Source organism: Populus nigra, chromosome 19 (genome assembly GCF_951802175.1).
Source record: "Populus nigra chromosome 19, ddPopNigr1.1, whole genome shotgun sequence".
NCBI lineage: Eukaryota > Viridiplantae > Streptophyta > Magnoliopsida > Malpighiales > Salicaceae > Populus > Populus nigra.
Genome location: NC_084870.1, coordinates 6,075,722 through 6,103,644, shown reverse-complemented (window position 1 = coordinate 6,103,644; position 27,923 = coordinate 6,075,722). Strand labels below are relative to the sequence as shown.

At 35.9% G+C, this 27,923-nt stretch overlaps 3 protein-coding genes across 8 annotated transcripts; all 3 read left to right on the top strand.

The window, feature by feature from the left end:
• The first annotated feature begins 147 nt into the window (after positions 1–147).
• Positions 148–16,936, top strand: LOC133680326 (protein CHROMATIN REMODELING 5-like). 4 transcript variants are annotated; one of them, XM_062103191.1, is made up of 31 exons: positions 151–471; positions 1,333–2,156; positions 2,304–2,374; positions 2,716–3,153; positions 4,198–4,422; positions 4,586–4,669; positions 5,495–5,554; positions 5,681–5,784; positions 6,021–6,072; positions 6,191–6,254; positions 6,669–6,762; positions 6,856–6,943; positions 7,131–7,265; positions 8,445–8,636; positions 8,740–8,807; positions 9,402–9,495; positions 9,598–9,722; positions 9,814–9,877; positions 10,074–10,286; positions 10,849–11,091; positions 11,230–11,340; positions 11,529–11,615; positions 11,814–11,996; positions 12,544–12,624; positions 12,766–13,011; positions 13,913–14,068; positions 14,187–14,364; positions 14,455–14,636; positions 15,350–15,703; positions 15,787–15,880; positions 15,984–16,936. In XM_062103191.1, exons 2-31 carry the CDS (start codon positions 1,448–1,450, stop codon positions 16,454–16,456), a joined length of 5,268 nt encoding a protein of 1,755 aa, XP_061959175.1. In that variant the 5' UTR covers positions 151–471; positions 1,333–1,447; the 3' UTR covers positions 16,457–16,936. The 4 variants fall into 4 exon arrangements, with proteins under 4 accessions (XP_061959177.1, XP_061959175.1, XP_061959176.1 ...); XM_062103192.1 differs by having other exon boundaries at positions 151–570; positions 2,307–2,374; XM_062103190.1 differs by having other exon boundaries at positions 151–570.
• Positions 16,937–18,860: 1,924 nt separating this feature from the next.
• Positions 18,861–23,739, top strand: LOC133679869 (serine--glyoxylate aminotransferase-like). 3 transcript variants are annotated; one of them, XM_062102587.1, is made up of 6 exons: positions 18,861–19,019; positions 20,385–20,597; positions 20,825–21,109; positions 21,966–22,332; positions 22,444–22,654; positions 23,415–23,739. In XM_062102587.1, the coding sequence occupies exons 2-6, from the start codon at positions 20,393–20,395 to the stop codon at positions 23,550–23,552; spliced, it is 1,206 nt and encodes a 401-aa protein (XP_061958571.1). In that variant the 5' UTR covers positions 18,861–19,019; positions 20,385–20,392; the 3' UTR covers positions 23,553–23,739. The 3 variants fall into 3 exon arrangements, with proteins under 3 accessions (XP_061958571.1, XP_061958572.1, XP_061958573.1); XM_062102588.1 differs by lacking the exon at positions 18,861–19,019 and adding an exon at positions 19,063–19,194; XM_062102589.1 differs by lacking the exon at positions 18,861–19,019 and adding an exon at positions 19,277–19,426.
• A 994-nt stretch (positions 23,740–24,733) lies between these two features.
• LOC133680133 (F-box protein At4g18380-like) lies at positions 24,734–25,819 on the top strand. Its single transcript, XM_062102954.1, has one exon. The coding sequence runs from the start codon at positions 24,734–24,736 to the stop codon at positions 25,817–25,819; it is 1,086 nt and encodes a 361-aa protein (XP_061958938.1).
• The last annotated feature ends 2,104 nt before the right edge of the window (positions 25,820–27,923 follow it).

Here is a 27,923-nt window from a genome sequence, read left to right as displayed (position 1 = left end):
CTTACCGTCCGATTAATCGCCAGGTGGGCTCATGCCATTGGCTCCAAAATACACAAAACTAAGAGAGATTTATTGTTTTTAACTATAAACACGTTTTTTCTCCAAAATAAATAACAGCTCCAAAACCGAAATCAATTATTATTATTTTTTATTTCTGCTCTCCCCCCTCTCAAAAAAAAAAAACAAAAACACAAGAAACAAATCTTTAACTTTCTCTCTCTAGAAAAAAAAACGAACACATTGTGGGTGTCTCTCTCTTCTTTTTCTCACGGACACCAATCGACGATCAATACCAAAATCGATTCGTCGTCTTCCTTTCAATCGGGAACCGTTCTTAACCTCACCCTCCGCGTATCTTAGCAACAGCCGCCGCCTATACTAAAAAATCCATACCCGTTAACATTTAAACCGAAACATCCTTAACGACACCGTTTTTTTTTTCAAACTCATTGGTCGCCGGCGATTTCTAAGGTGCCCCGATATTATACTGCGCACCCTCTCCTGTTTTTTTCTTAAGAGTATCTTGACCTAATTAGCTAGATAAATCAGTTTGGTTCTTCATTTACTGAGGTTAGCTTCTTGTTTAATAACAGGCTGCAATTTTCGGCACGATTTTCTCTTTTCGATGCTTACTAACGTGAATTCAACGTTTCCGATTTCGAATTTAGGGTTTCTTGATCGTTTTAGGGTTTCTAAATTGGAGGTTTAAGTGTGTAGTCATTTGATTTTGCGGCTTCACTCATGGATCTATAGTTTGCTTTGTTTGACTTGTTTTCATCTTTTGTTTTGTTTGTTAGTGGGTTTAGTGATTACTTCGCTTCGGTTTCTGATTGTATTGAGCCTGCTCTGATAATTCTTTCATTTCTAGTATCATCTGAACTCTTAGGAACTTGTTTCTGATTGTCTTTAGTCTTTTTCCATTGGTTTTGGTTTAAGTCAAGTGTTTTTTTTTCCGATTTTAGTTATAGTTTTTGAATACCATCAGTTGCCAGTTTAAATTGTGATCAGAATCTTCTTCAGTCCTAGTTAGTGAATGTATTGTGGAATGAACGAGGTTTTGTTATCAAGATTTGATTACTCAGATATCTGCTATCTGAAAAGAACCCGATAATCTTCACTTCATAAAGAAATTTCTTCTTTTACAATTTTGGGTTTTGTTTTTTACTAGTTAATACAGTGAAGAGTATGGGGTTAAAAGTTAAACTCTTCTTTTTGAAGACAATTTTTTTTTTCTCCTAGTGTGTTTTTTGCTAACACCTTTGTGAAGCGCAATTTTAGTTTTTATTATTTGTATGTTGATTTTAATTAATTATTGGTTTCTATTGTTTCCAGGCCTTGAGGGAGATTGTAAGAGAACAGAAAAGTTACCTGCAGCATTGTATTCACAGCAAGCATTGCAGATAGGGAAAGGCGGGAAATAATTACCTTTGAAATTTCATGTGAGAGGATGGCTTTTTGCAGGAACTATACAACTGAAGCAGTTTCACAGAGTGTCCTAGAAGGAAAAGTGCAAGGTCAGGGTACAGGTAGAATGTTAGGCAATGAGGATGTAGATGTGAATTCTAGTGAAAGAGAACTGGATATGAACATGGATGCGCAATATGAAAGCGAACCAGATGCTGCAGGTAGGTTGCAGAGTGATGTGGCTGCTGACAATTGTGCTGGTGTGAGTAATTCAGAATTGCAACCTTCTGGAAGGAGAAATGTGGCTGGAAAATGGGGTTCCAGTTTTTGGAAGGACTGTCAACCCATGGCTACTCCTGGGGCATCCGATTCCAGGCAGGATTCCAAGTCAGAGGATAGAAATGCAGAAGGGTCAGAAGATAATGTATCAAATGGAAGGGATGGTAGATTAGAATCGGAAGATGAAGAGGGACAAAAAGAAGTAGGTAGGGGTGGGAAAGGCCATTCTGATGTCCCTGCAGATGAGATGTTGTCTGATGAATACTATGAGCAGGACGGGGAGGATCAAAGTGACTTGATGCGTTATAGGGGGTTTAGCCAACCCGTTGATTTGAGCTCTAGGTTGCAATCAAAGCCTGTACCAATCAAGAATAATGTGTCCAGGAGGAGGTCTAGAGGTTTACACAATAGTGAAGGTTATGATGATGACAATAATGATGGTGATGGTGATAATGAGGAAGAAGACGAAGATGGTAATTTCTTTGTTATTGTTGCATTTTCTGTTAGGTTTCAATACCATTTTCACTAAAACAAGTTATGAGATGCTTGGATATTATTTAGTAGTTGGTAATTTCTTTTACTGTTTAACGTTGGAGCTGAAATTTTTGTGATATTGCTAGCAGAAGATGATCCTGATGATGCAGATTTTGACCCTGATTATGGCGCCTTGAGTGGTCACATGGGGGGCAAGGTTATTGTCGTTGCACTTTCATAGTTGTTATTTGAAGTATGGTTCATTGCCTTTGTATTTTGTACAGCACGTGGGTTTATTACTAGCCTTGTGAGGGCAATTTTCATGATGTTTAATTTCAGTCTGCTGTTCTTAAGTCCAATTTATTGTTCTTTGATTTGTATTATCCTTACAATCTTCTGTTAGTTTATTGCCTTATTTTTATAATGTGGCACACTTACATTTTTGTGCATGCTGCAAGGCATGACAAGAAGAGCGTGTGGATTCAGATAATAAAGTTCATACCAATATTGCACACCTATTCTTTTTACCCTGATGAAGTGCTTTTTCACCAAAACCAGGATAAAGATGGGGAGAGTGAAGATTCAGATGAAGAAGTTAACAGTGATGATTGGGTTATCTCAGATGATGAAGATGATGATGATTCGTATTACACAAAAAAACCTAAGGGTAGGCAACAGGGTAAAGGTGGATGTAATACAAAATCTGCCAGAGAGCACACATCATTACGTGCTTCCGGTCGACAAAAGAGAGGGAAAACATCATTTGAAGAGGATGAGTATTCGGCAGAGGATTCTGACAGCGACAAAGATTTCAAGAACATGACTCAAAGAGGTGATCATCTCCGCAAATCTAATGCTCGGTCCACTATGTCAACAAACATTGGTGGAAGAAACAATGAGGTTCGCACTTCAAGTAGGTCAGTTCGTAAGGTATCGTATGTTGAAAGTGATGAAAGCGAAGAGATTGGTGAAGGGAAAAAGAAGAATGCCCAAAAGGTGCAGTTTATCATACTATAATTTACGATGTTACAATGCTTTTTTTTTTTTTAACGTGGATGAAAAAATCTTATGATATAGTTGTTTTGGTTAGAAATATCATCTTATAGATTAGGGCTTGCATATATGAGTTTTTCTGCTTGTTTTGATCCATATATATACATATGTATATATGTTGTAAGTTTGCTTCTTATATTTCTTTTCATCAAGTTCTTAATTGAAGTTGCATGAGTTCTTGCAAGTTTTCCAGGAACTCCCTAGAAAGTGAAAGTAATTTTTTTTAACTCAAAAAAACTTTGTTTTTACACGTGTGTTTGTTTGTTATTAGGCCTCTCTTTTTCCTGCCCTAGCCAGCAAGCTGGGTTTGCTGTGTCTCTGTGATTTTTAAGCTGGACAAACTCTTAAAATAATGTATGCTCTCTAGGGGACATTTGCACTGGGAAATACTTGTAGAATCCATGTTTCTATGTTTAGCAAAATATTTTATATTTAATTGTTTTGGCCAAAATCCTATCAATGAGGTTAAATTGGTCCTAGTGTTATAGTTTGAGGATTCTAGGGCCCTGCTTAGCATTGCGGTCCAACCATGCTTTTGAAAAAAAATGAATTTTTTTTAGCTTCAAATTATTTTTATTGATGCTTTTAAATTGTTTTGATGTGCTGATGCCAAAAGTGAATTTTAAAAAATAAAAAAAATATTATTTTGATGCATTCTAAGCGAAAAACATTTTGAAAATCAACCTCTACCACACCCAAACAGGCCCTAGATAGGCCTGTCAAAAATTATTTTTGGGAAAGGTGAATGATGATCGGGAATCATTTGAACCAGAACTCTTGATCTTCTAGCTCTAGTTTTATATGTACTTGTTTCTACTTCGGATATTTCTTTATGTTATTTTTATTGTTTTGGCAATTGAGGTTGCACTTTGGATTTGAATATTAAATATTTCACAGGCTTCAGTGCTTTAATGGATTCTCTCATTACATCACCAAGTTTTGGTATGCTATTGTTATTCTTTCTTTTGTTTGTCTTCTCCAAAATAGGATGAAGTTGAAGAAGAAGATGGTGACTCCATTGAAAGGGTACTGTGGCATCAGCCAAGGGGCACGGCTGAAGATGCAATGAGGAACAATAGATCAACGGAGCCTGTTCTGTTAAGCTACCTGTTTGATTCTGTGCCTGATTGGAAAGAAATGGAGTTCTTGATAAAGTGGAAAGGCCAGTCACATATGCACTGCCAATGGAAATCATTTTCTGACTTACAAAATGTATAATTGCTATTATTTCTGTTTCTTATGCATGCAATTTAAGCTCTAATAATCAAATGCATTTTTTGGTTTAAGTTTAATTTATTCTGCTTTGAAAATTTTCCTTCCCCCCCCCCCCCCCCCCTGGATCTGTTGTTTACATTGTCTGCTGTTGTGTCACCAGCTAAGTGGTTTTAAGAAGGTACTGAACTACACTAAAAAAGTGATGGAAGATGTGAGGTACAGGAGATCATTTACACGTGAGGAGGTATACCTTTTGCTTTACAAGTTAAAAGGGTTTTGAAGTTTTCTTTTCTTAATAATATCAGAGAGGAGAAAGAGAGATGCTGGGATGTGCATGTTTTGATATGATATGAAAACACTCAATAATAATTTACATCTGTTGCCTGATCTGAATGTGAGATACCTGTAATTATGAGAAATGCACAGATTTTTTTTTTCTATAACAATGAAATAGCTTCTGTGGCTCAGTAATTTCACATGCTGTTCTAGATCATTATTTATAAGGATCCAGACTGAATAGGTTATACGGTTGGCATTTAGTTGCCTTGTTTCCTGAAAATCAGGTGATCATTTTGTCAAGATGGTTTAGCAAGTCCAACACTGGTGTGATGATATTTGAGGGGCACTTATAACTGGAAGAAATATTTGATCCTTTTTTAACTTTTCTTACATTATGAATAAGCTGGTTAGTTCTTACAGGATGAAAAAAATACTGAATTCTAACCAAAATATACTGAATGGTAATTTATGTGCCTTTGTATTTTGTCTTTCATACATTTAAATTCAGAAAGAATTTACCCTTTCCTTTAATTTTTGGATCTAAGTTTTTCGAATTGGTTTGCCGTTGCTGATGGTGCATTTTCTGTTTCTTAACTAGAAATTCTTGAATTTTTAATTTTGGGAAAACAGTACTTGCATTTTAATTCATGGAACTGTTCCTTCCATATTTTTATCAGAATTATTTTTCTGGTTTTACATATTTTACTTCAATACAAAAGAAACCTGCTAGGCAAATTGGTTATTTGGGATGGTTTAATTTATCCTTAAATGTTTGGTTTTTATCTATCAGATTGAGGTCAATGACGTGAGCAAGGAAATGGATTTGGATCTAATCAAGCAAAATAGTCAGGTTTGTTTTGCAGCATTGTTTTATAAGTCTTTGACCAGTTCTTCTTCTTTTTTTTTTCTCTTACACTATTCCACAAATCTTCTTGTCACTCTCCAATTCTTGCTAGTTGCTCATATGTTTTTGCAGGTGGAGAGAATTATTGCTGATCGAATTACTAAAGATAGCTCTGGTAATGTCGTGCCGGAGTATATTGTCAAGTGGCGAGGACTATCTTATGCTGAAGCAACCTGGTATTCTAAACTATACCAGTCTTGTGATTTTTTGGTGGTACTTCTGAAATTCTTATGTACCTTTTGTTATTGATAATCACATCCTAGACGTGGTCTTATCTCCTGGCTTATGGGATTCAACAACATACATGTGAAATTAGCCTAGCCTCTAGATATCCACTGATGAAGTAGTGATGCATGCATAGGTGTTTGTGAGAGTTGCTCTTATACTTAATAGTCAATGATGTGTGGTGCAGGGAAAAGGATGTAGATATTGCTTTTGCACAAGATGCTATTGACGAGTACAAGGTCTGGCACAAATAATTTGTGTTTTTGGTCAACATTTTTCTTAGAAAATTATGGCTTTGCATTTTGCAATTGACATGAATGAAGTAGCACTCATTTGTAGCTACCATTTCTTTTGCAGGCACGTGAGGCTGCAATTGCTGTACAGGGGAAAATGGTGGATCTACAGCGCAAGAAAGGAAAAGGTCTGTGACTTGGTGTAGCCAGTGTTTTTTGGGACTGTGTGTCAGTTGAAAAGTTGGATAATTACGACCTGCAAAATGAGTGGCATTGTAATTTAAAAAGATCAAGTTCTGCTCTGAAAACTGAGGATTGTTTTCGCTTTGCTGCTTTATGTTACTGCCCTACTAGCAAATTGTAGGCAGTTGTTTTTGTTCTAATAGTCAAATATCCTTTTGTTTTCTTTCAATTTCTAATTCCAATTTATGCTAGCATAACTCTTCATTCAAATAAAAAAAAACTTATGCGGGCAATTCTCTGTAAAAGAAAAAAACTAGCTATAGTCTTTACTGCGCCAGAAATTCTCTGCATGATGTTTAGTGTGATATGGTGCAAATAAATTTAAATGCATGTGCGTTTTTTATTTTCTTTTCTCTTAGCAAGTTTAAGGAAACTTGATGAACAGCCTGAATGGTTGAGAGGAGGAAAGCTTCGTGATTACCAGCTTGAGGGTTTGAATTTTCTAGTTAACAGGTATGGTTATCTTTTGCTTGAAGGGAAAATTGTTGACTAACTTGAAACCTAATGTCATTGGTACATTTCCTAATTAGTCACTTGCATTCTTAGTTGGAGAAATGATACAAATGTCATTTTAGCTGATGAGATGGGTCTCGGAAAAACAGTTCAGTCAGTTTCCATGCTTGGTTTTTTGCAGGTAAAACCCTTTCTTTTCCTGAACAACCCAAGGAGTTTGTTTAATTATTTTTTTATTCCTGTATTTCTTTTCTAATTGTTTTATTCTTGGGATCCCTTCTAATTGCATTAAATAATTTTTTTAAAAATATTTTAAAACCATGTTAACTGATCATGTTACGAAACTTTCAAATTTTCTCACTCTGCAGAATGCTCAGCAGATCTCCGGACCATTTCTTGTTGTTGTACCCTTATCAACTTTGTCTAACTGGGCTAAAGAATTTAGAAAGTGGCTTCCTGATATGAATGTTATTGTATATGTTGGTACTCGTGCTAGTCGAGAGGTTAGTCATTTTTTCATGTCTTTGAGATTAATCTATTTATTTAATTCCTTCTTGATACTGGCATCTGGTCTTTAATTGTTTTGTGCAATTCAAATTAGATTCTTGGATCTTAAAATCATAATATTTGTCTAAGTTATAGTTATATTACTATCGATCATGTGAGATGCTGTCAATTATAACTGCAGGAAGGTGCAAAGATTGCACAAAGTACTGGTTTTATTGCTGTCAGTGCTGGTAAATTAAAAACTTGAAGAATTTGACCAAAGAGTTCCAGAAGTCATCAAAGTCTTAAAACCTGAAAGTTAGTTTAATTTCTTGGCTTCTTTTCGATGTCAAGCAGCAGGTCCTTTTAGGGTCAATTCTCTAGGGAATACTAAAAGAGATTGGAATATTTATCACTTTGATCTAGATTATCTATGCTTTTTTCTTAGAGGAATGTCTTGTTCTCCAGCTCTGTACTGTACTTTTTTTTCTCTAGATACTTTCTTCTTTTAAAAAAATTGCTACTTATCAAGCAGTCCATACTCCATGTTATTAAAGCTCAGGCATCCAAAAAATCTTGATATGGGGAATGAGTGGGAAAGCTCAAAAGCCCTGATTTAGTTGGTGACAGCTGTGTATGCATGCCAGTAACCTTTTTCTTATCCTTAAGAAGCTTTGGAGGCAGGCCTTACCTCAGTGCAAGACAGAAAAGAGGGGGGGTTATTGAAGTTGTCTGTGAATAAAAGCGCTGTAATTAATGATGGCTGCTGTGCTTCATGATCTGGTTAATCAAACATTTTCTTTCATGACCTAGAAAAATCATGCATTGTGGTGGCATTCTCCAGTACCCAATACCCATTGTAGATTAGTTTTAGTTGTCTGTGAAACTCTTACTGTGATGAGATAGGGAGTTGGGATTCCTTTCCCTTGTTGCCTTCTGAGACAAGGTTTTTTGGCTACACTGGCATGGTTAAAAATCTAACCTGTTGTCTTAAAATAAGCCGAGTCTTTAAACAAATGGGATGGTAGGGAAAAAGGCTCAGATAGAAAAGGATTTTGGTTTTCACCCTGTCAATATTTGTTATGTTCTTTTAACTCATGTTGCAAGGTGTTACTTTCAATTGTAGGTTATCGTTTTTTTTTGTTTCATTATAGCTTTTTTTGTTGTGTTTATTCATGTTTGAGCCTTGGTTTCAGGTTTGTCAGCAATACGAATTTTACAATGATAAGAGAGTTGGCCAACCTATAAAATTCAGTGCTCTGTTGACCACATATGAAGTTGTTCTGAAGGACAAGGCTGTTCTGTCCAAGATTAAGTGGAATTATTTAATGGTTGATGAAGCTCATAGGTTAAAGAACAGTGAAGCGCAGTTGTACACAACTCTTTTGGTAATGGCATTTTACAATTAATTTTGGTGTCAGTATTTTGTATGTATGCTGTGATTGGTTGATTTAGTTGTTATTTGGATAATTCATTCTCTTTTTCCTGCAGGAATTTAGCACCAAGAACAAATTGCTAATTACTGGCACTCCATTGCAGAACAGCGTGGAAGAGCTATGGTTTTTATTCATTTCCTCTAACTCACTGTTATTGTTCTTGCATTCAAACTTCAGGAATTATCCTGTGCCAAATTTGCCCCCCAGATATGATAACTATGAAGGCCTATAAAGTTTAGGAAACTGTTTATAGCATAGACTGTGTTTTTTAAATACAGTCCTTATCTTACCAACTCTTCAGATAAGAGCTGCTGGTGCAATCACATGTTCTCTTCGCTTGTTTTGGTATTTTCTTTCATTTAACTATTTGTTTTGGCACATAATTAAACATGCGTGAAATAAGCACCCTTTGTCTGGGGAAACTGCTGATACTAGTCATGATATTTTTATGTTGGTCAAATCTATTATTTGCACATATTTTGAAAATGGAATTCATTAGGAGGTCATTGGCATGTTGGTTCTGCTGATTGTTTATGATGGCTTGCAAGCCAGCATTACATGAGAGCTGTCTTCATTGCTCTGTTTTGTTCAAAGAACATTGTTGATTTTTTCCCTTTTTTGGTTAATTTTTCCTCTCTAGTGTTTTCCCCCTCAGTTGCTGCAGACCTCCTTTGTTTGCCTGGTTTAATTGATTTTTTTTTTCTCAAAATGTGACAGGGCTCTGCTTCATTTTCTTGATCCTGACAAGTTCAGGAGTAAGGATGATTTTGTTCACAATTATAAGAATCTTAGCTCGTTTAATGAAAATGAGGTACATTACACTGTTGTATTTGCTTTTTCTTCACAGTTGGCACACACAAACACACACATTTTTCTACACTTAGTTAATTTAAGTTTCTATGGTTTTTTGTAGCTCGCTAATCTTCACATGGAATTGAGGCCTCACATTCTCAGAAGAGTTATCAAGGATGTGGAGAAATCCTTGCCTCCCAAAATAGAGCGCATTCTGAGGGTTGAAATGTCTCCTCTCCAGAAACAGTGAGCGATGTTTTCCATTTGTGATAAAGTGATGTTCTTCTGGATTATTTCTTGACAGCTTTTGTAATTTTTGATTTTTGCATATGTTTAGATACTATAAATGGATTTTGGAACGTAACTTCCATGACCTGAACAAAGGAGTTCGTGGCAATCAGGTTAGTGTCTGCGATGAAATCATGAATATTATTAGAACTTTAGGCTTGGAAAGTAATTCTAACAGCTATTGGTGACATCACTGAATTTTGAGTCAAACATTAGAGGCACTTCGTTTATGGATTAGAAGTGACTGAAGCTGCATGTTGTTTTTTACTGTGTTGAAAACTGATAATATTAGTTGTTTTATGTTTTCAGGTTTCACTTCTGAATATTGTGGTAGAGTTGAAGAAATGCTGCAACCACCCCTTCCTATTTGAAAGTGCGGATCATGGTTATGGCGGGGACATCAGTACCAATGATAGCAGTAAACTGGAGAGGATTATCTTAAGCAGTGGAAAGCTGGTTATTCTTGACAAACTACTTGTCAGATTGCACGAGACAAAACATCGTGTCCTTATTTTCTCCCAGGTTTGTTTCATTAGCTTTTTTGTTGTTATTCTCCTTGCATCGATATGCTTGCTGACTGTAATTTACTTAGGTATCCCTTCGAAGCTATAAATGATATTATGATCTCTTCAATTCTGGGTCAGCCTCGTAGTGAAATGTGGATAAGCTGATTAACTGTAATGAGGGTAAACGATGGTTTGTAGTGTGCATTTTCTTGCTATTCATGATTTATTGCCTATTTAGTCAAATTTGGATTGGTATGGAAACTCATCATTTGTGTAGTGAATGTACCCAATTGATTAGGCATTTTCCAAGTACCAGGGCGGTCTACTTGGGAACTGATGATGCTTAACTTCCTTGATGCATTTTCATTTCCACTTTCTAAAATTCCGTTATACCTCACAATTGAATCAAACACTGAGTACTAGCCTCAACTGACACCTTGCTGATTTTTTAGCAGGGTGCTGTGACCATTTGAAAAACTTGGTCTTGGATATATTATTTGAATTGACTTATTTTACCTTAAAAGGTATACAAGCATATTAAATGACAAATGAATTGTGGCATTGGTCAACTGCTGCAGATGGTCAGAATGTTGGATATAATAGCTCAATACATGTCACTCAGAGGGTTCCAATTTCAAAGGCTTGATGGTAGCACAAAGGCTGAGTTGCGTCAGCAGGCAATGGAACATTTCAATGCACCTGGTAGTGATGATTTCTGCTTCCTTCTTTCAACTCGGGCTGGCGGCTTAGGCATCAATCTTGCAACTGCTGACACAGTTATAATATTTGATTCAGACTGGAATCCTCAAAATGACCTACAGGTTAGAAGCAGAATGAAAACTTGTTTCACTCCATGTCTTTTTAGTCTCTCTACTACCATCATGGATCTTCGTTTCGATCAATTGAATTATTTAGTTTAGAGGAAACAGATGTTGCTTAATTGTTTGATGATTTATCAGGCAATGAGCAGAGCTCATAGAATTGGGCAGCAAGAAGTTGTTAACATCTATAGATTTGTGACAAGCAAAAGCGTTGAGGAAGATATCCTAGAGAGAGCTAAGAAGAAGATGGTAGATTCTTGGAGTCGATTTCTATCAGTGCACTTCATTACTTTCATCCTAACAGTCATGTTCATTTGCATATTATAGTATCCACACATGATACTCACATCTAATATGTCGACTTTCTGTTATGTTGTATAATAGTATTTAACCCTATTAGTTAACATATCTTTTTTTGTCAAATTTGCTCTTTATAGGTTCTCGACCATTTGGTGATCCAAAAACTAAATGCAGAGGGTAGATTGGAAAAGAAAGAAACAAAAAAAGGGAGTTATTTTGATAAAGTAAGAACATAATCAAACCATAATTCATGTTTTTTGTTGCTACTGTTCTATGTTTCTAATCCTAAATATGGGTATTCAATTGTAGGCTGAGTTCTTGTATGTATGATTATCATGGCATTCTAACATTCTGTTAGTAGCAGTTCTATTGTCCCTTAGAACTATTGCACTTACACTTTTTTTCACCTTTCTTGATTGCAGAATGAGCTCTCAGCAATTTTAAGATTTGGGGCTGAGGAACTCTTTAAAGAGGACAGAAACGATGAAGAAAGCAAGAAAAGACTCTTAAGTATGGATATTGATGAAATTCTTGAAAGAGCAGAGAAAGTGGAGGAGAAGGAAGCTGGGGGAGAGCAAGGGAATGAATTGTTAGGTGCTTTTAAGGCAAGTAAATAATTCATTATTTTCTATGTTGGAATTCCACTGCTTATTTCTGTACTTTTCTGTTTTGATTATATCCAGGTTCTGCTGCTACATTTACATCAGGGTAGTTTTGAAGGTCTAAAATCTTAAATGACTACTCCATTTTATGAGTTTATAAAATTGTGTTAAAGTTTGCAACACCGTATCAATTTTGAATTAAATTGTCTTAAAGTAAATAGTGTGTATTATTGGGTCTAATAACCAGGTGCTTGGGAAAAAGAAAATGATGGCTATAAGTTTGAGGAAGAGAGAAAATGCACAAAAGACAAATCTATTTCCCCTCTTAATTTTTTTTTGCCCACTCACCATGCTAAAACTTGACCCCATTTTACCTGCCAACTGAGAGTAAAATCAAGCACAAACTTTTTTCTTATTTCTTATTATTTTTTTTTTTTGGGAGGGGGGGAGGGCGCACACTTGTGGTTGGCATAGGGGGGATGTGTTGTCATACTTATTGATTCTTTCACAATTAAGTTTGCTGATTATTTTATTCTTGGATTATATCCAGGTTGCAAATTTTTGTTGTGCTGAAAATGATGGGAGTTTCTGGAGTCGTTGGATAAAACCAGATGCTGTAGCTGAAGCTGAGGTATGCATCTCTTTTGTTGAATTTGATTTAAGATTTTATAGATGACAGCTTGACATGTTTTTTGAATGACTAGTGATGTTCATTTCATTTCTTTTGTAATTATCATATTTTTATTTGTGTGATATTTGTTTTCTCCCTTAGGATGCTTTAGCTCCTCGTGCTGCAAGAAATACTAAGAGTTATGCAGAGGATAATCAACCTGGGAGAAGTAACAAACGGAAAAAGAAAGGTTCTGAGCAACCAGAACCACAGGAGAGAGTGCAGAAGCGTCGAAAATCAGATTATTCTGCCCCCTTAGCACCAATGATCGAGGGAGCATCCTCCCAAGTGAGAGAATGGTCTCATGGAAATCTGCCTAAGAGAGATGCTTTACGCTTTTCTCGTGTGGTATGCTTCAAATTTATCTTTCAATTTTCGAGATTGTTAGAAGTGAAAACAAATCCTTTTTAGACAGTCTAGAACTTTGTATATCTACATCTTTTCTCTTGTTGGAAATGTTGAGATAAAAAACACATGTTTTCAGATTCCTTAACTTCACGAGTTTTTTAATTTAATTCATATTATATAATCAGTGCATTCATCTTTTCTTAATGTGGGGATTGGTTCTTAACCTCCTCCTCGCTCCTATTCTGTGAATTTGTTGGTTGGATATTGTTTATTTTTTCCTATTTTTCTTTCTATACCTGCAAGACAAATTTAACTAGTCAAAATCAGTTTTATTATGCATCTGTTCTGCCATTGTCATACACTCTTTTGCAAATTTTTACTTTTCTGCGAGTAATCTAATTTAATGTAATAGCAATATCGTTAACCTGAAAATAGGATCTGAGAAACGTGGATTCTTTCAATTCCGTCAAATTTTGGAGAATCCAACTCCAGCTGCTTGATGACAGCAGGAAATATTCTTATTCCTGATAAGACTCCACCACAATTCGTTTTTAATTGATAGTTTAATGGGAACAAAATTATTAATAAACAATTATTAGTTCAATGAAATTTTTATATTGGTACCTGGAAGGAAATATGAGCCCTTAACTTCTTCCCCTTTTCTCACTACTTGTAAGATCTTTGATAACTTGTCCAATTTGTGCAATATGTGGAAGTGCCATGCTGATTAAACTGGTTAAATGTGAGAACTGGCCAAGCTTAGAGTGCTTCTGGCATTGTGGAAGTTTATAAGACAGCCTTTTTTCTTCCCTTTTTTTGTTTTCATTTTAATTAGAAGTTGTTTCTACTAGCCATGCTTGGCTAAAGTTTGGATTTTCTCTTTTTTTTTTTTTTGAATTAGGTGATTAAGTTTGGGAACTTGAACCAAATAGACTTGATAGCTGAGGAGGTTGGTGGAACAGTTGCAGCAGCTCCACCTGACGCACAGATAGAGCTTTTTGATGCTTTGGTTGATGGTTGTAGAGAAGCAGTTGAAGTTGGAAATCTGGACCCAAAGGTTTGGTTATTCTTGCTATGCTTACTTTTTGTAGGTGCTGCATCTCATAAATATGTTTGTGGTCGAATACCATAATTACCTTTTCTGATTCAACAATTGCAAATGGGATTTTCTTTAGGGTCCTTTGTTGGATTTTTTTGGTGTCCCTGTGAAGGCAAATGATCTATTGAGCCGTGTGCAAGAACTTCAGCTACTAGCAAAGCGAATTAGTCGTTATGAAAATCCCATAGCACAGTTTCGAGTGTTGATGTACCTGAAGCCTTCAAACTGGTCCAAGGGTTGTGGCTGGAATCAGAGTATGCATTTCCTATCTTTTGTATTATTATCTTAAGAGGATAATAATTGACTTGTTTCCTTTAGCTGTTTGATTATGGTATTTTCCTTAGTTGATGATGCAAGATTGCTTCTGGGAATACACTACCATGGATTTGGCAATTGGGAGAAGATACGGTTAGATGAAAGGCTTGGCCTTTCGAAGAAGATTGCTCCAGCAGAACTCCAGCATCATGAGACCTTTTTACCACGTGCTCCAAATTTGAAGGATCGTGCTAATGCACTTCTGGAGATGGTAAGCTATCATTTGGAAAGCAGGAAATACCAAAACTGGAAAACAGGGCTTTCTTTATGCTGTCATCCAGTCTCTTGCTGTAACCTTTGCAAAGCTTTGTCTCCATTATGCACGTATGCTATGTTTATATTGTTAAACTCCAGCTACCATTTAAACTATTGCCACAACAGACACGAGTATATTAATTAAGTTAGCTTCCTAGTTTAACAGCCAAAATTGTGCAATCTTAAGTCTTGATATTTTCAGCTTCCCCTGCAAATTTTTGTTTCCCATTTTAGTTGTGTGCTATGTGTATCGTTAAACTCCATGTTACCATTTAAACAATTGTCACAGAAGACACAAGTATATTAATTTAACAAGCTTCCCAGTTTGACTGTCAAAATTGTGCGAGATTAAAACTTAAAGTTTCATCATCCGTTGCCTATGATATTCTTGTATCAGATGGCAGTAATTCCGTAAGTGCTTGCGTGGTTTTTAATTGTTCGTTACTGTTCGGTTGCATATCTAATTTGCATTGAAGTGAGGTGGGTTTTATGTACTGGTAATGAGCACTTCTTTTTTCAATCAGGAACTTGCATGCTTGCCTTTTTTTAATTGTTCGTTATAGTTCTGTCGCATATCTAATTTGGACGTGTGGTGAATTTGGTGTATTGATAATTTGCATTGAAGTGAGGTGGATTTTATGTGATGATAACTAGCACCTTTTCAATCAGGAACTTGCAGCTATTGGTGGAAAGAAAGCAAATGCTAAAGGGGGTCGGAAGGCCTCCATGAAGGGGAGAGAGAATCTTCTGAACATCTCTGTTTCGCGGGACAGGGGCAAGAAAGCAAAGCCTGGGTCTGTAATTGTTAGTGTACAAACGAGCAAGAATAGGCCTCAGAGACCACAGAGAGTTGAACAGTTAGTAAAAGAGGAGGGTGAGATGTCAGACAATGAGGAATTATGTGAGCAGTTTAAGGAAGTAAAATGGATGGAATGGTGTGAAGAAGTCATGCTTGATGAAATTAAAACCCTGAAACGTCTTAACAAGTTGCAGACTACCAGCGCTGACCTTCCAAAGGAAAAGGTACAGCATCTTTTATTCTGATAGGCTATTGTGTAGTGATATTTTTTGGATACTAGAAGTTTATGTTCAACCTTTTCTTGCAGGTGCTTTTGAAAATTCGGAACTATTTACAGCTTATTGGACGGAGAATAGACCAGATTGTCTTAGAATACGAGGAAGAGCGATATAAACAGGATAGTATGTGTTTCTCCATCCTATACATGTTCAAGTTGTTTCCCCTTTTTTATTTACTTTTGGTGTTCCCTGCCGCTTCTTTTCATTTAAATCAATGTTTTCCCAGGGATGACAATGCGATTATGGAATTATGTTTCTACTTTTTCAAATTTATCTGGCGAGAAACTTCGTCAGATTTATTCGAAACTTAAACAGGAGCAGGAGGAAGATGCCAGTGCTGGACCCTCTCATGCCAATGGTGCTGCATATGTTTCTCTTGACAAAGACAGCGATCCCAACAATTTTCCTCCCCTTTCTAGGAATTTTGAGCGGCAAATTGGATATAAAAATGAAAGTGCCTATGCAATGTCAGAACCAATAAACAGAGGTCATGATGCTGGGAAATTTGAAGCGTGGAAACGACGCAGAAGAGCTGAAGCTGATATTCAACCCCCCTTACAAAGACCACCGGGCACCCGCTTATCCAACCCTAACTCGTTGGGGATTCTTGGGGCAGGACCACCTGATAATAAGCCTTTTTTTGAGAGACCTTACCGAGTGCGGCAAACTGGTTTTACTCCAAAACAAAATTTTACATAAGGTATAAATTTTACAAAATTTTGCTCGAGGGAAGGAGAGCAACTGATTAAAGGCATAAGCCCCATGGCTTTCCCACGGTCCATCACTGCTTCAGTCATTAGCTATACTGTGGAATTCTTTTCAACATCAGAGTAATAAGGTGCCAATTCCTACTTAGTTTCTTTCTGGCAGATCTGAAATATCCGTTGGATGGGGAATTTGCATAAATGTACAAAAGGTGCCTGGGGGATGGCCAAAATTAATTAACATGAGAAGGATGGATGTGGTCTTGTTGCACTTTTTTGTTCAAAGAAATGAGTTGGGTAATTGGTTTTACGTATATAGTGGAGTTAGTGAAAGAAATATTAGAATTTCATTCAATTTAAAATATACATAAATGAGCGGAACATATTACATGTATTATGCCTAGAGAGAAGTGTACATTATCAGTTTTGAATAATGTTGATTCCCTTTTACAAATACAGTTTCAGTTTTTCATTATTCTGAACCTTATTGTTCCTGTCGAGACACTAATAAAACTTGTCGATATGTTATTAGTAGTTGTGTTCTGTCCTTGGTGCACGATGATAAGCTGCTTAGCTTCTGGACATGGCATGTATTATAGTTACCTGTTTCTACACTGACTCAGCTCCACTCTAATTGTTACTGAAGGTGGTGGTGTTACAGTGGTCTGATTTATTGTTTTATCTGCTTTCTGCTATTTGATGTGGTGAGCTATTTCTTAATCAGCATGAATTACTAAGGACGTATATGTGCCCTCACTTTGGTAATGCAGAAAAATGAATCTGGTTTAGCTATGGATCAATTGTCAAACTGAAAGCTGTTGTTTTCACCTCACATTTACGTTTTGCTTGTGAAGTTCTGTGTATTGATGCTATTGTGTATATGCATTTCTATCAACTTGGCTAATTTTAATAGGATGGAGTGCTTTGTAATTAGAAATCGGGAATGCTGACATTGTGCATCTAAAGATATACGCTTAGGTATACGAGGATTGTGACAGGAAGCGCTCTGTCCTTACATGCCATTGATGCTACTTGTGCAAAAGGGTTTCAGATGCCTTTAGGTTTTGAGTTTTCTCATGCCCCTGTATATTATCCCCTAGCCCGGGCCTGTATTTTTTGGATGCGTGTTGTATGTCCAGTGCAATGGCCTCGTATATTATGCCGATTGACTTTTTAATTGAATGTGTGGATGCTATGTTTTTCCCAAAGCTCCATGAATCTCCCATCAAAAGGGAGAAGTGTAGGAGGCTAATAACATGATTCTTGCTAGAGCAGGCGGTTTTTTGTTTTTTTTTTAAGCTGCGATTTGACATTAATCCCGGTAGCTTGTCAAAGAAGAGCCCTCATGTTTGGAGGACAATTGTAGTTGTTAGTACTGATAATCACGAAGAGTCTATAAAATTTCTGGGCATGTCTTTTTATTTTTTGGCACTTCAAATAACATAATCCTGCCTTTTGTGGTTTGAAATTTGTACAAGACGAGAGGCCAAAATAATACCCAACATGTTACATCGCTCATGGTAGACGTCAAAAAATTAAAGAAATAATTATATAAAAAAAAGGTAAGCAATGCTTTTGTTTGTTTTTCCATTTTAAAAATATTTTAAAAAAATTTAAATTTACTTTTTTAATTTCAAATTAATATTAATATTTGTTTAGTATTTTTAAATTATTTTGATCCACAAATATTAAAAATAATTTTAAAAAATAATATATATATAACAAAACCATCACATCTACAATTTCAAACATTTTTTATACCCATATGAAAATATCAAGCAAAATAGGAGATAGAAACAAAAAATTATGAGAAGGAAGTAAAGAGACAAGATTAAAAGGTGCTGTGTGGCCTTGATTCCCACAAGTGAAGCGTGGTTGATAGCACTTCATCACTTTATCTCTCACATTGCTTTCTCAACCTCATACTACCTGCTTCCAAAAACTATGCATGTCGTGCCAAAACAAGGGAGGTATTCTTCTTCTCCTCTTATTTTATTTTTGAAAAGAAGAAGAAGAAGAGAGATGGATAATCCATTAATTTTGTTCGGTCCCTGATGTCTTACAATTTGTTTTGTGCCCACCAATTAAAGAAACATGTTTCCATCATGCCCTTGCCATAATAACACAACAAAGACTACACCTATTTCTGAACGTTTAATTCCAACTTTTTACTTCACTTGAGCAAATACCTTGAGAGCTAGAATTGAAAGATAGCAAAATACAAGGACAAAGATGCAAATAAAGAAAAAGAAAAACCCTCAACAAGAACATGGTAGCAGTCGTTAGTGGAAATCAGATGCAGGCCAAAAATGTTGGCCATGGCAGTCATTCCTGGCCGCAGGATTCCAATAGGTTCACTCTTATCTGCCACGCAAGTGAAAGGAGGACCCCACTTGGGACATTGATTGGCTCTCCCGCCCTCTTATTAAACTGAATTCTCCTCTTTAGCTTCTTTTTCACTACAGCCTGTAGGCACTCATCCCCTAACACTGCCAAAGAACCAGGAAAAAGAAAAGGAGAGGCAGAGACACACTTTTGATCAAAACTCACCACAACAGGTAATTTATACCTGACAACTCTTTCTCCTGTTACTCTCATCTTTTTCCTTTTCTTTTGTGTGTGTGTGTACTTGTAGTATATCTATCTATATATCTTAGTTCATCTTCTGCCCTCATCAGAGGTGTGGTCTTGTTTTGATGGTTTGTTAGACACCGACACGACCGCACAAATACTGTAATACACCGACCTTGTTACTGCTTTCAATCTTGTTTTGGTTCTTCTACTTCAAGGAGTTGAAAGGGGTTGATTTACCAGGATTAATACACTGGCATGGTTTTCATAATTTCTTATAAGATGTGATGGCATGAATACATTGATATCAACTGTTTCTGGTTTCCTTGATCATTACGTGCGCAGCATGCTTTACTTTCCTATATACAAGCTTCTTTTTTACCAGGGAGAAAAGGCATGGTGTTGATATCCTTTCTATACATTATTATAAATGTATTATTCACTCCTTATAGAACTATAGTTGAAGAAGTTTTTAATTTTGTATTTGAAGCAGAGAAACTAAGGGTAGACAAAACATATAATTAAGGCCATATTATCTTTTAGATTTTATGTAGTGTCAGTTTTTAATTAATGATAGAAAATAAGCAACTGATAAAAATTCACGATGATGTCCCAAGGAGATAGCTGAGTGGTTTAAACTTTAAGATTTTACTCGGGTGTCTTAAGTTTAAATCGTAGGATGAATGGTGGAGATTTTGGCAACTAGAAGACAGTTCCTGTATTAAGACCTAACATGCCTTCAAATGAACCCTATACAACAAGGTTGACTAGGGCTGAGGTGACTATTGATGTCCAATAATTCTTGGAAAAAGCTTGAGTTTTGTTGTTTTTTTAAAAAAAGAAAAGGAAAGGAAGATAAAACAAAAAATAAAGGAAAGGAAAAGGAGTTGTAAATCCTGAGAGTGAATGGCAGAATTACAGCTTTCAATAAACTAACACAGATTCTTCCAACAAGCTATATATAGCTTCCAGCCTTCCTACATTTTTCTTTCTTTCATACCAAAGCACTCGCAACTGCAATTTAAATTTTTGGTTCTTTTTCATTCCAAAATCTAATTGTATGTGGTATTTTGTATTGGGTTATGCCTATTTTGAATACAACAGCACTGCATGAATTGTCCAAATGAAACTATGTAAAATGAAATTCAGCTTGATTTCTTAACTTTGTGTGCTGGCACAAAAATTCCTAGGAAGTGTAGTTGGACGTATAATGTTTTCCTGATTTAAGAATTTAGTAAAGTACATAAACCTACATGAATTGTTCCGAAGAGGGTTGTGAACACTGATTTCTGCACTGTGATTTTCTAGCTAAGGTGTTTTGATGAATATAGTTTGTTTGTGGTATTCTGCAGGGGGGAAGATGGACTACTTTTATGGACCAGGAAGGAATCATCTGTTTGTTCCAGGGCCGGTTAACATCCCGGAACCAGTCATTCGGGCAATGAATAGGAACAACGAGGATTACCGTTCACCAGCAGTTCCAGCCATGACAAAAACTCTTCTTGAGGATGTGAAGAAGATTTTCAAGACTACCTCAGGAATTCCATTTCTCATCCCAACCACAGGTACTATTGCAGCAGTCATCTGACCAGGTCTTAAATTCTAAAATGTTTGGAATTCATCTGGAGCACAAATCCAAATACAGTGAAATGCTTTAGACTTCTTGAATGCCATTATGTCGTAAGAATTTTGGAAGTGTTTGCTAACTTATGCCATCTTATTGGAGACATTTATTTTTGTATATTTCAGTTAATAGTAGTTTGTGTTAGTTGACGTTGCTATTTTGGTTCAGGCACTGGTGCATGGGAGAGTGCACTTACCAACACATTGTCTCCTGGAGATCGAACTGTGTCTTTCTTGATAGGCCAATTCAGTTTGCTCTGGATTGATCAGCAACAACGTCTTGGTTTCAACGTTGATGTTGTAGAAAGTGACTGGGGTCAAGGTGCCAACCTTGACATCCTGGCCTCAAAACTTGCGGAAGATACTGCACACACCATTAAGGCTGTTTGCATTGTTCACAATGAGACAGCAACTGGAGTTACCAACAACTTGGCTAAAGTTAGAAAAATACTTGGTAAGTGTATATGCTAAGTGCTTGTCAGTGGCAAACTTTAGAAGCAATAATAAAGTGCCTCCTCTTATTAATCCCTATGTATGCTAATAGTCCTTATCGGTTATAGTACTTGCTTAGATGTTTCTCCAAAGAAAATCAAGGATCTTTTCCAGCATAAACTAGTTAAAATATGCATTGACTTCAGCATATGATCCTATAACAGTCGTTGACCTTTTATGTTTGTCTAACTTCTGGAACATGAAAGCTAGGCCTGCGTCAGTTACCTGGGGACCGACTGAGGCACGTATATATAGAGAAAGATCCCTAACTACTCGAGAGTTTTGGGTTGAAACTCGATAGCGGTTTTCGCTGATCTCCAAGCTTGATGTTGGTTCCCTGAAGGTTATTCATTGTGCAAAATAGTACCTCTTACAGAGGGTTGATTCTAAGTCTTATTTGCACATCTGCTCCAGTGATGTATTGCTTCTTTTACCTATCCCTAATAAATGCCTTAATAGAAGCTTTTCGTAGCATTTATAAATCAATTGAGTTTAAAATGCTTGAGTGAAGCATACTGCAGTGTACTTTGTGGTGGATTTTTTAGGGTGGAAGTGGGACTTATGGACTTATGCAGTGCAAATTACGTGGAAAATATAGCGTTCCTCACCCATTTATTGGAAATGATCAGTTCTAAGCTTCTAATTTTCTGGATTGTTAGATTAGCTTATATGCTTTATTTGACAAACAACATAGAGCTGCTTCAGCATTCAGCTTTTCTCTAATTCTGTGACTTTGGATATTATAATTCAGTTCTTTCATCATTTAATTTTAATCTTGATCACGTAAGATGGATCTCGTGTTTTTCAATGATTCTCAGATGACTACAGCCATCCGGCTCTCTTCCTTGTTGATGGAGTGTCCTCCATTTGTGCCCTTGATTTCCGTATGGATGAATGGGGAGTAGATGTGGCTTTAACTGGCTCTCAAAAGGCTCTTTCTCTTCCTACCGGGATGGGTATTGTGTGTGCAAGCCCTAAAGCTATCGAGGCATCTAAAACTGCAAAGTCGGTTAGAGTCTTCTTTGACTGGAAGGACTATTTGAAGTTCTACAACCTTGGAACATTTTGGCCATACACTCCTTCCATCCAATTGTTGTATGGACTTAGAGCAGCACTGGATCTCCTTTTTGAGGAAGGGCTTGAGAATGTGTTTGAAAGGCATGCTCGTCTGGGAAAAGCAACAAGGTTACTCCCTTTTCTTTTATGTTTTCCTTCTAATTATTTCAGAAAGTTATCTCAATCATTGAATTGTCTGACAGATGCACAATTCATGACTCCTTGAATTTTAAAATGTAGGCTTGCTGTGGAGGCATGGGGCTTGAAGAACTGTACTCAAAAGGAGGAATGGTTCAGTGACACAGTGACTGCAGTAGTTGTTCCCCCGTACATTGATAGTGCAGAAATTGTTAGGAGGGGATGGAAAAGATACAACTTAAGCTTAGGTTTGGGCCTTAACAAAGTAGCTGGCAAGGTTTTCAGAATAGGGCATCTCGGCAATCTGAACGAGGTAATCTTCATTTCTCAAATCCTTAAACATGTGCATGTAGTGATTCATTAAACATCATTCAGAAGGATACTTGAGTACATGAAGACACTGCTGACAGTAGCACACAAATAATCCACAAGAGTGTATATTAAATTAAAAACAATCCTTCAAATTGCATTAAAGAATCATGAAACAATTTGCTTGTGTGAATGTATTCGTTAGTCATGCTTCGAGGAGAAAAATAATAAAATTAATGGTAAGAAGTCATTACAATTTGTTACCTATCAGCATTTTGACCTGGTAATTGTGGGCAGAGAGACTGCTTTGGAATGTCTAAGGACTCGTATTCTTGAGTCATAATGTCTAAGGACCCAAACCGAGGATTTGAAAATCCTTCTACTGTCTAAACTTCAAAGCTTCTTTGGATAACTCTTAAACTCTGATCACAATATAATGGATTAACTAGCTGTAGTTTCCAGCAAAAGTGTTCAACTACTGCAACTTTAAGCTTTTATAACTATGACAAGGTGATGGAGAAATTGAGTCTTAATTACCAGTCATGCTAGCCTGTTTGTGCTAAGACAGACATAACTCTGCCAAATGGGTCCTGATTCCTTAATCAGACCCTCATTTTCTGTCAAACATAAGCATTTTCTGTAATATTTCCTCTCCTTGTCATTTCCTTTCAAGTTAATGACTAGGAAAATATAACTCACCATAACAGTCATATTTAATTGTAGCCCTGCCTCATTCTTTTTCTGCATGCAATTTCTTTTCTCAGCTGCAATTGCTGGGCTGCCTTGCTGGAGTGGAGATGATACTCAAGGATGTGGGTTACCCAGTAAAGTTGGGAAGTGGAGTAGCAGCTGCTTGTGCTTATCTGCAGAATAATACCCCTCTGATCGCTTCCAGGGTTTGATTGAATTACCATCAGTGTAATTAGTCTTTTTCTGTCATTCGCTTCCAGAAACACTGAAATAATGTTTTCCTTCCTGTGCTCGTACTATTTTGAGGCTCCCGAGGTCTCGTTATGTAAATCTTTGCCTTTTACAAGATCATGTATTTGAAACACCTTCAAATCCAGTGTAGTTTTCTTTTTTGTAGCACATTTAACATTCAATGTCTTATCTGATAAGTCATCAACAAGACAGGTGATTTCTAATGCAGATAAGAATTAGATAAGTACTCGTCGGAATTAAATTGTTCCGTGTATTGTGGTTATAAGAGCTATCACTGGATACCAAAGCATATGTAATGCTAGGCCTTGTAATGCTAGCATTACTTGAAGTTTCATGGATGCTGATTGCTGAAGATGCTGCTTGGACAAAAACTTATCTCACATGTCTATAGTTTCTTGATTGAGGCTGGTCTGCCAGTTTTCATTCTTCGCAGTCCCACTCGTATTTGCTCTGGTATGTGCTCCTCGTATAACTCTCAATGCTCGTGGCATCAGATATACCTCATCGACCAAATCTTCGTCTGATATTTGGATTGATGAGAGTTCTGGTAAGATCTTGTTTCCAAGAGACTTTCTGGTTCCCGGATTTCCAACATTGGCTTTTGGAATGGATAGCATTTCACAGGTGACGCCCACTTTTTGATTGGCTTTCTCCATCTAAGCCGTAAATACCTGAATTTTACTGGAATCAGATTCAGTTACAGCATGCTTAGAATTCTCTTAATTTAGAGGTTTTCGTATAACATAATGTTTGAAACCAAATATTATTTCACTAATTAGCACACGAACACACGGTACTCCTGTTCCAAGCAATCATATGACATGATTTCTGCCTCTTTTCTCTGGCTGTGGCCGGGAATAAATGTGTCATATCTCCTTTGGACAGTGGCCCAAGTTCCATTTGTGAATTGGGAATTTTTTTTATCAAGCTCTAGATCTAAACAACAAATTGAAACCCCAATTCAGTTATTCTTATTCTTGGTCAACTCTCGTAGCGTAAGCTGCTATAAAATGAAAGGCCAGTCAAAACCATCTTGGTTTTTTAACGTTATCTTTTAAAAAGTCAGAAGCTGGGGGCTTACTCGGAAACATCAAACCTTTGGTCAAAAAAGGACTTCCACTTCTCGAATCAATCTGTTTAAATGTCCTATCATTCTCCTCACCTCAACACCTCGGAAAAGTTCCCTAATACCGACCCCGTGAGTTCCATGGAGGAAGATTGCTTTGATCGCCTTCCTGATGCTCTTCTCCTCGTTATCTTCAACAAAGTAGGTGATGCTAAATCTCTCACTCGATGCATCTCAGTCTCCAAGCGCTTCGCTTCGCTTGTCTTCGAAGCCGACACAGTATTTCTTTCCATCCCTCCTCGCAAACACAACCCAAAAGCAGACAGCAGATCATTAAGAAGAAATCTTTTCAAGATTCTTATTAGTACGTTGATAGCCAAACCACTCCATTTCTTTCATCGTTTCATTGCTGACAGGTCAGATACAGACCGGAAAACTGTTTCTTTTTATTCACCTAAAGAAGTCTTGAAGCACTTCCAACAAGCTAAAACTATGCACATGGAGCTTCCTTCTGATGGTGGCATGACAGGATTGGAGGGAAATGATTCATTGATAAAATGGAAAGCCAGGTTTGGTAGCGAGATAAAGAATTTTGTTATTCTTAGTGCTACATCTTTTCAGAAAAGAATGCAACCTTTATCATCAGACGACTTTTCTGAAAACAACGGAGAAGTCTTAACTGATGGTCAAATGAAGTTACAAATTGTACGGACAATTTATTGCCTGCTTGCTGCTTCAGCAAGGCATTATTTGATGAAGCAGGTTTTGGAAGAACATCACGCACTTGAAAATATCATAGCAAGTGATGTATGCAGGCAAGGGAGGGTTTGTATGGGAAAAGATGAGGTCGCCGAGATAAGAAATTCAATGAAATCAATGGTGGCAAGTACAGATTCATCTTTGGAGAGGACCCGAGTGCCTGATTTGAGCATGAAGTTGTGGTATGTGCCCGTGCTCGAGTTGCCAGAAAATGGGTACATAATGAGAGGAGCCACACTAGCTGTGCTTAGGCCGAATGATGATGGGCAGATTGGAAATGGCAGCAAGTCTGATTTGTTTGGTTTTGATGGGGAAGCATGTGAAAAGAAGGCATTTAATGAAGCTGTGAGAGAGATGGTGAAGATGAAGAAGAGCTATCTAATGACAATGGATTCCTTTTGATTTGTGAAGTTAAACACAATTTTCTGTACATTTTGCCATGATTCTTGTGTTTGAAATGTCTGGATCACAATTTTCTTTGATTTGACGAGTTAATTATTAGACACGCGAACGTGGTTCTATAAAACAACACGTAAATCTTGACAATATTAAATTAAAAATTTGAGCTGGTAATGCCCAATTCTATCCCTTTTTATTGAGTCAATTACAGAAAATACCCTTTATTTTGTATGAAAGCCTTCACTGATTTTAAAATACCTTAACTACCCTCATTTCTAAGGCCATAGCCAAACACGATATTTGAGGTAATGTTTTTCCTCCCCGTTTACTGTTTTTAAGGTGATGCCAGAATCAGCACCTATAGTCAACTTTGGCAGTTGAATTATTATTTTTTTAAAAAAAAATAATAATGTGTCATGGGGTGAAATAAGATAAAAAAAATAATATAAAAAATTCGTTAAGTTAATCTAAGTATCAAATTAGTAACCTAGATAATAAGATTTGAATAACTCAATATAAAAATAAAAGTAAAGAGAATTGCTTTTCTTAAAAAAAAAAAAAGTGACCCGGGTCATTAAATATAAGATATTTTATCTGAAAAAAATCATAAATTTTAATTCTCTATTAATCAAATGTTAAAAGATAAAATTAAGAAAATAATTTTAATTATACAAAAATAACTTTAAAAATAGAAATTAAAAAAAATAAAGATCAAAATTAAAATATAAAATTAATTTTATATTTTATTAGCGGGTGAAATAAAAACAAATTAGTAAAAGGACAATTTAAAAAGAATGATGACCAAAATTGACATAAGAAAAAAAATAATGTTATAATTAAATGGTGAAATTGAAAAAAATAATAACTTTTACAAAAAAATTAAGAAAAAAAATAGAAATCAAAACTGCGAGAATTAAATTGAAAAACATAATACTGTCAATTTAAATTGAATGGTAAAATTAAAAACTACTAAAAATTTTTACAAAAAAATCAAGGATAAAAATTAGAAATTGTAAGAACGAGGACCATATTAGAGAATATAATATCTGGTAAATTGAGATTAAATAATGAAATTGAAAACAAATAAAGCCTTTATAAAATGATCGATGCCAAAAACTAAAAACTAAAAGAATAAGAATTAAAGTTTAAATTCCAACAACTAAGATGTCAAGCTATAATTTGTTTTTAGAGGAGAAAAAGATGAAGAAGGTCATTAGCGCCAAACATGAACTGTTAACAAAGACACTTATCGAACCAACAAGAATAAAACACGACAATGCTTCCAATAACATGGTGGAAGGATATTTTGAACGTTGGGAGACAGGGGGTTAGTGACTTCCACGCACCCCTAGGTGTCATACACAAACTCCTACCTTTTTGTTTTGTCTAGCCAAATACAGAAATGCTTATGAGTTAGTTTTGTAATTACAAAAAATCACTGTGAAAAGTTGAAAACAACCTTTAGCTTTAAGCTTAATTTTTAATGGATATTTTTATATTTTTACTATGCATTTTAATCATTCATCATTTTTTATATTTATATAAATACCAAAGTGCTCCCACTTCAATTATAATAGTCAAATATTTATTGTAAAAATAAAAGAATATCCCTTGACTCCATGCCTTTTTTATTATTATTATTATTATAAAGATATTTTGATTGTGATGAGAAAAATATATATTTGTCTTTGTTTTATTTAATAATGATAAATGAATATCATTAAAAAACGTCAATCCTCTTATAAACCTATTTTAAGTTTTTTTTTGGTGGAGGGAAAAAAAGTCACTCATATTGTTCCAGTGAAAGATTACAATAAGTATTGCGCTAGAGTACTCTCTCAAGATATTTTAATTCTTTTTGATATTAATTAAAACTAAGTATTTTAAGGAATAATCTTAAAAACGACATCCTCGTATCAATCCAATGGAGTAATAAATCATTTTAATATTAACCCCAAAATTTAACTAAAAAATAAATCCTTACATTTTAATCCAACCATTTGAAGTTAATTTAATGTGCCTAATAATTTTATCTTTTTTTTTTTTTACTTTTTTTTATGATCACAAGTGATTCGTCGATTGAATGGAACCAGTATGAGCTGATAAT

Excerpts from the sequence above, each read along its gene's own strand:
- LOC133680133 (XM_062102954.1), top strand. The coding sequence starts at position 24,734 with ATGTCCTATCATTCTCCTCACCTCAACACCTCGGAAAAGTTCCCTAAT.
- LOC133680326 (XM_062103191.1), top strand. The coding sequence starts at position 1,448 with ATGGCTTTTTGCAGGAACTATACAACTGAAGCAGTTTCACAGAGTGTC. Across the intron at positions 7,266-8,444 it reads GTACTCGTGCTAGTCGAGAG|GTTTGTCAGCAATACGAATT; the intron begins GTTAGTCATTTT and ends CCTTGGTTTCAG. Across the intron at positions 15,881-15,983 it reads AGAGCGATATAAACAGGATA|GGATGACAATGCGATTATGG; the intron begins GTATGTGTTTCT and ends ATGTTTTCCCAG.
- LOC133679869 (XM_062102587.1), top strand. The coding sequence starts at position 20,393 with ATGGACTACTTTTATGGACCAGGAAGGAATCATCTGTTTGTTCCAGGG. Across the intron at positions 20,598-20,824 it reads ATTTCTCATCCCAACCACAG|GCACTGGTGCATGGGAGAGT; the intron begins GTACTATTGCAG and ends ATTTTGGTTCAG. Across the intron at positions 21,110-21,965 it reads TAAAGTTAGAAAAATACTTG|ATGACTACAGCCATCCGGCT; the intron begins GTAAGTGTATAT and ends AATGATTCTCAG.